The sequence below is a fragment of the Triticum aestivum genome, chromosome 2B (genome assembly GCF_018294505.1).
Source record: "Triticum aestivum cultivar Chinese Spring chromosome 2B, IWGSC CS RefSeq v2.1, whole genome shotgun sequence".
Lineage (NCBI taxonomy): Eukaryota > Viridiplantae > Streptophyta > Magnoliopsida > Poales > Poaceae > Triticum > Triticum aestivum.
Genome location: NC_057798.1, coordinates 623,085,466 through 623,094,498, shown reverse-complemented (window position 1 = coordinate 623,094,498; position 9,033 = coordinate 623,085,466). Strand labels below are relative to the sequence as shown.

Here is a 9,033-nt window from a genome sequence, read left to right as displayed (position 1 = left end):
GTCGGCTGCTACGGCCGCGTGGGCAGCGCGGCGGCGAGGCCTGGTGGTGCTCCTGCCTCTCCCTTGGCGGCGCTCGGCTTGGGGGCGTGGTCTCCGGATCTCGGCGCTTCCCCGATGGGTCACCGTTCCTGCTCGGCTGGGCGGCGCGGGAGCCTCGGTGGTGCTTCGGTGGCCGGCGGGGAGGCTGGCGGACGCTGGATCTGGCCGGGCGTGGCTGGATCCGGGCGTTCTTCGGGGGTTTTCTGCTGCAGCCTGCTCGTTGTCTCCGCGTGGTGCGGTTCCTGCGGCGTGGCGGCGGTGACCTCCTGCCCCAAGGCCTGGTGAGGGCGACGGCGTGAGGTCGGCCCGATGGCGGTGACGGTGGTGTGCGTCCAGGGCCCGGCATCTGGTCGGGCGGGCGCGCGGGACGGCCTTGGCAGGGGCGGGCGCTGACGGGAGGCTCCCCTCGGTGCTCTGCGGTGCTGGTTTGGTGGAGGTTTTAGGGAGGTTTGATGGAGGTCTGTGGCTGGCCGGTACGGGCTGGTGGTGGTCGAGCATCTCAGGGAGAAATCCTTCTTCCGGCCTTTGCCGGAGCTGGCGACGGCGGCGCCTGTGGGCGTCGCGCTCTTTCCTGGAAGCGTCGTCGATGTATGGTGCTCCACCCCTCACCCCGCGGCCTTGGCTCCGGAGGGAAACCTCTGATCTGCGGGATCGGGCGATGAAGGCGTCTTCACGTCTTCTTCCTCCTTGGGGGCATCGTCTTGGAGCCGGCTACAACCTGAGACCGGTGGATGGCGGCATCTTCGCCGCATGGAAGGGCGGCATCTTCGCCGCGTGGGATGGCGGCATCTTCGCCGCGTGGGCATCTTCGCTGCGTGGTTTGCTGAGGCGGCCGTTTCAGGGGCGCCGATTTCTGTTTGGCAACGATGATGGCGTCAAGAGGAGCTTGGGTCGCAGCTCAGGCTTTGGTAGTCGGATCTTCCCGGCGTGCCCGAGGTGCTCTTTAGGGCACGGTCGGCGCAAGTCCTGCATATTTCCCTTGTGAGGCTCGTCGTCAAAGTCGAAGTTGTCGGTTGTTGGCGCGTGTGGCCATCTGTTGGCATGTGCCGTCATTGCTCTGTGTAGCTGTTTGCGAGGGCGACTTGTTGGTGGAGCTCTATGGTGAAGTCGGAGTCGCCCGTTCGGAGATAACCGGTGATGACGATGACGCTTGCGACTCCCCGGCGGATGTCTTTTCTTCTTTGCAGCTCATGTTTCATGTCGGTGGCCAGGTTGGCCGGTGGTGCCCATGTTATATGGGTTGGGTTGTATTGGTTTTAGCCCGGTTTTCCATCAATTAACCGGGCAATTCTTACTTCTTCTTAATCAATGAAAATGGCAAGTCTTTTGCCTCGTTTCAAAAAAAATTAAAAATATCTCTATACCTAGATGTCAGCTCTCTCTATCCCACAATGATGTGTGTGCGCCCCACTTTTCAGGATTAAGCAAGTGAATAATTTTAGAGAAAAGAACGTTGTTAGATATCGAATGCGACTCACACTTTACCGTAGTGAGATAGAGAAAAAGCTGACATGTGAGTCCATGGGTATCATATAACATGTTAAACGGGCTTTGAGGTGACAATAATGTGTCTAGTGGCATTTTTTAGCAAGCACCTAACGGAGAGATGACATTTTTAAGTAGTTGAAACTCCTAGCGGCACACCGAGTAGTGAGATACAACTGGTGGTATAAAAAACCTTATTTGAAATCAATAAGAATGCACAAAAGTATCCTATTGCTTCCCTCGGAAAAGAAAATTGGGAGCATGAGACGGTTTTTCTTTTTGTAGGGTGGGAGCATGAGACGTTGAAACTTCTCGCATGAGCCACCCACTGTCGAAAATAGCAGGTGTGTCCTTCACTCGGACTGCTATTCGGCAAACTAAACGTACGCGTCACAAAACCATAGTATCTCCGCAGTCCGCACAGGTACGTACAAACGACGAAAGCAATCGCCCAGCGGCTTGATTCAACCCGCCGGAAAGAAGCGCGGGAGGGACGCCAGATCGTTTTTCCTCTCGTCCCTGTTTTCCTCTCGTCCCTGGCGGCTGGAACCCTAGCCGCCGCCAGGAGGAGGCCGATCTTCCAACGCCGCTCTCCGGCGGCTCCCCTCCACCCAGTGGCGGAGCTACACAAAAATAGTTGGGCGGGCCAGACAAACAAGTGCACATTTTTGAAAAAATATAATGAATCGTGCTATTTCATTAGACGTAAGTCAGTCCTCAGCAATTTTTTAATTAGATCAGCAGATATATACAGCCGGTAAACAAAGCGGCCGCTGGTGCTTTTTTGTTTTTTGCTTTAGGGATGCCGCTGTTGCTCGGCTGCTCCTTGGAGCCAGTAGTTAATTAGTACTTCTCTATGGCTGGGTTGTGCGAATCTCCCACTAAATCGAGCTTAGAAGGGATTAGGGGCCTAGGCAGTGTCCGATAGTAGACCAGGCTCATGGGCTACCTACCGATGCATAGTATATGAACGAAAAATCACAGAGATCCTGGGCGGGCCACGGCCACTTCGGCCTTGCCGTAGCTCCGCCAGTGCCTCCACCGACGACCTAGATCGTCAGTGGTGAGGGGGGTCGCCGGATCCACGCGTGTGAATCGTTTTTACTCTCTCGTAGTCTAGGTTTCTAGGTTGTTCATCGTCTTTAATTTGGCGGCGACGATGACAACGCTGAATAAAGATTCTTCGGATCCTTTCCTGACAAGGCCATCGGTCCTATGGTTGGGGATGGATTTGAAAACCAGTCTGTTCAAGCAAGTATGGCGTGGCGGCGGCGGCATCCTCGTGGTGGACCTGTGTCCTCGGGCTCCGCCGTTGCGACGGCGTTTGCTCCAGCGTCGGCGCGGAGCTTGGGAGGTAGTCCAGGAGCGGATGCAGATTGTGGTCTGCATCGACGACATCTGGAAGACGGAGCATGTGCTGGGCTCGTGGTTGGTGGATGGCAGATATGGTTTCCTCCTTCGGCGTTTTACTTGTGGTGGGTTGCTAGATCTGGAGTTCGATGGCATGTCTGGGGTGTTGCCCCGGTCTGATTCGTTCAACGGTAAGGATTTTACTTTTGGTGAGCCACCTTGGAGGTCCGTAAAGCTGCATATCAGCGATGGAGCCGCGTCAAGCTCGGGTCAGGAGGTGATTCGTCATTCTTTTCTTCGGTGGCTGCTGTGGTGGTGTCGGAGACAGGTGACGGGCGTTGGTGTCAAGCTCAGAGATGTTCTGTTATCTTTTTTGTTTTGTCATGCCGGTCTTTACATGACTTGTACTTTGTTCTTTATGATATGAATGAGACACATATTACCATGAAAAAAAAGGAAAGAAGCGCGGGAAGAGCCAGCCAGCCGCGGTGACGAGCAGGTGTTGGGCGCGCCAGGGGACGCCGTGCCCGAGCGAGTGGGGCGCCGCGCGTGGGGCTCCATGCTCGTGCGGTGCGACAACCGCGCCCCACCGGGGCCCGGCTCGTCCAGCCAGGTCGACTCCCACGCCACGCCACGTCCGCATCCGGGCGGAACGGTACGGACAAAAAGGGTTACCTGACGCGCAGGGGTGCGCTCTGTATGGCCAGGAGCCTGCGACGTGTGCGAGCACACGAGCCGGCCCGGTCGGCGTCGCTGGCGCACGCGCGCTGTCGCGCAGCCGAGCGAGCAAGCGGGGCCGACCGGGCGCTCGCGGTCGCGCCCCGTCGCGTCTCGAGACTTGCCACCAATGCGGATGCGACGCCACGCGAGGCGCAGCCCGCGCCATACACGGTTGAACGGCCGGCATGGGCGAGACTGGTGGTTGCACCGCGCGCGCGCGCGTGCGCTCGTGACGCGCATCGTGCACCGTCCAGCTCTGGGGTTCACACGACGTCAAGTGGACACAATAATCGGAAATCTTTTCGGCACGTCCGCATCACTGCACAACGGGACGAAAGAAATAATTGTCATGTCTGAAGAACATAGCCACCAGATTTACGAATCTACAGCGCCAGTGTCACGCTTTCAGCAGCGTTTCCTTTCAGCGCCTGCGTATGGCTCTCTGGAGCGCTTCGCTGATCATCCCGGGCTCCACGGCGGCAGGGCCGGCAAACTGCAATAATTCACCAAAGCACAACAGTAAAATCAATATTGGCCGTTGATGCTGCTTCTCTGTTGCCAGAACGAGCTTAATACCAGACCTGAGCTCGTATCTTAAGAGCGAGGAGGCCGTCGGGCGTGGACGCGCGCACGGAGAGCACGTCCAGGCGGAGGCTCTTGATGGCGTCGAACACTTGTGTCATGAGCAGCTCCTTCCACCGGCATTGCACCTCCAGGAGCACCTCTTTTTCCGTCACGGTGACGTTGACGACGTTGCTCGGGACGTCCTCCTTGGAGAGCACCCTGTCCGCGTCGTCCCCGCCGAGCTCCGACGCCTTTCTCTTGGAACCAGCTAACACCTTCTTCCCGCTGACGTCATGGAGTTTTCGGACGGCTGTTGCGGCCGCCCTGTTGGATTCTAGCTCCTCCACCTTCTGCTCCAGCTCTCTGAGGTAGGCTATCGTTTCAGCTAGGATGGATGCCTTGTCCACCTGCAATCACAATTCATAAAGAAAGAAAAAGGTATGAAACCTGTCTAGGACTTCTTTTTTCTACTCCCTTCATGGAGAAAAAAGTAGTGATTTAAATGTTCTTATATTTCTTTACAGAGGGAGTACTTTTTGATGGTGTGCACGTGTTACCTTGTGAATGGACGGAACCAACGACTTGAGAATCAGAAACATCTCATTGAGCTTCTCCCGGCGTCTCCTCTCCGAAATGACATGGTTTTTTGTGTTGGTACTTTCCTGAGCTCTCGCGGTGCCGTCACCACCATTATTTGCCCATGCGCCACCGGCCAAAACTTTCTTCAGCAACTTCTGCGACTCCCCGGCGACGGACGTATCCACGTCTTCTGTTGAGTCCAACGATCTCTTCCAAGCCGTAAAGCATGATGAGCGAGAGGGTTCAACGAAGCTAAAAGTGACAGCACCATCAGTGATCCCGTCGGTGGCGGCAGGCGCCATCGACACTTCCGACGCAGACATGACCTCCAAAGACCCGCCCATGATCCAATTTTCCTCGAGAGCCCCCACGTCCAGCTCGTCGCAGAGGCCGTAGAACCCATTGATCTCCTTCGTGATCCGCTCGAGGTTGCCGTCGGATAGGCACTCGACCTCCCCTAGCTCGAGTTCCCCGGGTATTATGGCGGCTATGCTTTCATGGTTGAGGTCTTCGAACACGATGTCGGCATCCCCAGTATCATCTGCTGATGGGCTGGAGTTTGGCTCCTCCGATGTTGGGAACTTTAGGTCCCAGAAAGATGTGTTGATCCGGTTCACCATGTCCCTGTCCTCCAAAACCTAGCAAATCGATTGATAGCACTTTGTTTTATTTTAACTTATTCAAAGGAGTGAACACCACGAAAGAAAGTATACTACTTTTCAATAAGGTCAGACTTTAGAGAGGAGAGGCATGAACGTGTTTTAGGCCTAGAAAAGGCATAGGAGGCACCCCTTCTCCTGAAGTTATCCGAGTTCCTTAGAGAGAGTTGTCTCGTGCCATGCATGACTATCATTTCGTTTGGTGAACAACCGGAAAAACTCATGGATCGATTTGGTCTTTAGTCTTCACATGACCTCATGAGGGTTCCGTGGACATATTCAACTCTATTAATAAAGATGGTTATGTGCTTCGCAATAATGTGAAGGCCGGGGTTTTTAACCTCTCTTTCGAAAAAATGGCAAAGCTAGACAATTAATAGGAGCATTTGGTTCATTTTAAAGACACATTGTGATGATAAACAATAAGATGTCGGCAAACTAAGGGACGGAAAGTAAACAGGAGCGAATAAAAAACAGTTTCAATCGATTATGTTTAGACCGTTGGATCCACATCCAACGGCTACCCTCCCTGGCACGAACACACTATTTATCTTCCCCACGAACCCCTTCTTCCCCAAGACCCCTTCTACTTCCATTGCCTCCGTCCCAGCCCACGTACCACCAACTAGACCACATGCCCCCTCCCCGTGGACAATGACGCTACCGCCTTGCCCTTCCCTCTACACCACCTCTGTGGTGTTGATGCCGCCTTCGGTCATCCCTCTCAACCTCCAAAGGCACCGCAATTTCACCAAGGAGCCTGCAAACCCCACCCAAAACCATCAACCTTTGACTCCATCCACCTACGACGCCGCTACCTCGTTTGCGGTTGCTGCGATATCGCCGTCTCGGGACTCAGGACTACACGTTGCTCTCACCTGAACCAACTGACACAATTGAAAATTCTAGTTGCCTGTGTAATAGTACTTGCGATATACTAATGGGTTTAACTCAACCAATGTTGCGCATGAGATTTGCCCCCTGTAAGGGACGACGTGTATGCACCCTTTGTCACAGCCATTGCTGAATCCTACAATTGAGATTTGACATGTTGTTCGCAATTGACATGTCAACTTGTACAACAATTAACATGTCAATTTGAGTGCATCATTTAGAGCATGAGACTCTACTCAGCCTGAACTTTGGAAAATCAAAATAATAGTTACATGTTTCAAAAGAATTATGAAAAAAAATGTACATGTAGATATAGATCTCTTGTACATATATGTATCGTTTGATTAAGAGATATTGTAGTATGCATGTGAGCTACACAAAAAGACATATGTGTGGATCTGGAAATACTAGTGCATCTATTATTTGCACTCTTTAGATCTACACGTGCATGTGAGTATTTGTCTTTGTTGTCTAGCCATATATGGAAAGATGAAGCACTCAAACAAAATAGATAGTACATATATGTAACACATTTTGCATTCAGTCTTACTGAATCTCAGTCGACTGAGACTTGTATGTCTTAGTCGATTCTATATTCATGAGACTTACATAGAGATATGTGTAAATTTTTCTTTTCTTTTTTATATGTTATGTCACTTGACTAAGACTTGGTTAAGTCTATGAGAGCTAGTCGCACCTTTTGCATTTTTTAACCAAGAGACTGTATGTAGTACGGCCGGGTTATTTTTGGGGGTAGTTTGTTTGTCTTAGCTCGTGCCGAGAGGAGAGAACCACACATAGTTTGTATAAGTAGACTATATGGAAATATGTTAAAAGGAGAACGTCATGTGCTTGACGGGACGAAAACTCACAGTATTTGTTGTCCCGAGCTCAAGCACACCACCCATCAATGGAATGCAGGCGACTGTCTGAAAAAATGTGACCCAAGACACGTGCAGTTGGGTTCAGAAATCTGATCTGAACAGTATGGTGATACAGTGCATGGCGTGCGCTAACCTGGATAGACGCCGTCTGGTTCAACCGGCAGAGGTAGCATGGGCGCCATACATGGTGGACATCATGATATTAGTTAACAATAGCCAAATATATATAGGAGTATATAATATATAGTGCAGATTAGTCAGATTAGAGAGTGAGCTGACAGCTCAATTACACGTAGGTACCTTTGCTAAGAGCGCGCGTTGGAAGGTCTTGGTGTCCGCGCACTGAGCATTGCAGAGCCAAACATGCTCGTTGCTCGCAAAGCTTCTGCCTGGCAACCTGTCGACGGTGCAGCCAAGTAGCAAAACACTTCAGTCTCCAGCAAATTAGTTACTGGATGTTATCAAGACAAGTTAAAAGCTGCCCTTGTGGAACACATACCCTTGGCCAGGCCGGAAGGCGTAGCTCATGCAGACGGTGTAGTACCATTCGGCGTCCCCGAGGTCCTCCGGCGACAGCGCGGCGGCGGGGCGCCTCGCCCGGTGGTCGCACTGGCCGGAGAGGAGGGACTCGTAGAGCTCCCGCAGCTGCTCGCTCCTCTGCAGGACGAGCTGGTCGGCGCTGAGATCCGCTGAGCTGGTGACCTTCCTCGTCTTTATCTCGCCGTTGTAGAACCCGTCCTTCCACGTCAGAACCCTACGGAACAAAATCGTAAGAGGAAAGAAAACGGCTTGCTTCTGACAAATTGAAAAGTATTACAGCTAGTTGGAGTGGCCATCAATCGGATGTACCCTTCGTGTATAAATTATTATTACCCTGGACGGCTGGTTGAAATGGACCAGAATATGGCGTAGCTCCAGTTGGTGCTCCTCACAGCGGCAGCGAGCTGGTTGCTGAATTGCTTCCCGGCCGGCGGTAGGGTGGGCTCTTCCTGGCTCGGACGAACTACTGACAGCGCCATTACCACACTATTTCTTTCCTTCATATGCATGCAAACGAGGTGAAGTTAGAGCAAGCAAGGATGCAAAAATAAACAAATCAATGGAGCTATAGATTCATTTCTTGTATTTATAATAGCTAATTTAGTCCATGCAAGCTTAAATCTCTTTGCTCTGTTGCACTGGTGCTAATTAAGAAACTTCATGGCATATTTTCTCAACGAAGATGACAAAGAACATACTAGATCGAAAGCTAGAACAAACTAAGGAAGTAAGAGATATTTAAGCTAGCTAGCTAGCATGAGTGGAGGAGAAACTTCCAACTAAAAGGCTTTTTAAAGGTTTACTTGAGCTATGGAGACCAAGAAGCTCAGAGGCCAACCTGTCGTCCGGGGAGGAAGATGGAGCCGCTATATATGCATATGCAATGTACCAAGAATCCAGGGCATATGTTCTATAGATCTGTCCTTGCAGCAGACGCAACAGCAAAGTACTATTCGGACACTACTGTACTGCACCAACATACAATTAGGCCCATCACTTTCTAGCTAGTGTAGTGCCTGCTTGATTTTCTCGCTGGTTAGTAAAACTGGACTGAGATGCACGAAATCCTCACCGATGTCTGTTTGACGGTGAGGTGACGGGGTACGTCATTTGTAGGGCCAATAGGCACACAATAATCGACGTCGACAGCGCCTAAGGAAACACGGCGAGCATCACTGCGTGCAATTATAGTGTCACGGCCAGTAGTGAAGAGACGTTCTACCAAGAGAACTATACTTAGTCTAGTAACACTTCTTCTTCGGTACAACCCCCTGAAAACATCAACGGTTCAGATCGTCCTATACCCCTTCGCCTGAAAA

The 9,033-nt window shown here is 51.8% G+C and overlaps 1 protein-coding gene across 3 annotated transcripts; it reads right to left on the bottom strand.

Moving 5' to 3' along the window:
* Positions 1-3,872: 3,872 nt before the first annotated feature.
* Positions 3,873-8,753, bottom strand: LOC123046354 (anthocyanin regulatory R-S protein). 3 transcript variants are annotated; one of them, XM_044469703.1, is made up of 9 exons: positions 8,553-8,753; positions 8,048-8,211; positions 7,674-7,928; positions 7,475-7,571; positions 7,308-7,322; positions 7,163-7,219; positions 4,716-5,375; positions 4,176-4,565; positions 3,873-4,087 (listed from the first exon to the last, which is right to left on the bottom strand). In XM_044469703.1, exons 2-9 carry the CDS (start codon positions 8,191-8,193, stop codon positions 4,016-4,018), a joined length of 1,692 nt encoding a protein of 563 aa, XP_044325638.1. In that variant the 5' UTR covers positions 8,194-8,211; positions 8,553-8,753; the 3' UTR covers positions 3,873-4,015. The 3 variants fall into 3 exon arrangements, with proteins under 3 accessions (XP_044325638.1, XP_044325637.1, XP_044325636.1); XM_044469702.1 differs by lacking the exon at positions 8,553-8,753 and adding an exon at positions 8,518-8,548; XM_044469701.1 differs by lacking the exon at positions 8,553-8,753 and having other exon boundaries at positions 8,048-8,476.
* Positions 8,754-9,033: the final 280 nt, after the last annotated feature.

Bases quoted from the DNA above. Each gene is read 5' to 3' on its own strand.
- LOC123046354 (XM_044469701.1), bottom strand. From the start codon at position 8,223: ATGCATATGAAGGAAAGAAATAGTGTGGTAATGGCGCTGTCAGTAGTT. The intron at 5,376-7,162 runs GTGAGTTTTCGT...TCGATTTGCTAG, and splicing joins AGCTCGGGACAACAAATACT to GTTTTGGAGGACAGGGACAT. The intron at 4,088-4,175 runs GTCTGGTATTAA...GAATTATTGCAG, and splicing joins CTCTTAAGATACGAGCTCAG to TTTGCCGGCCCTGCCGCCGT.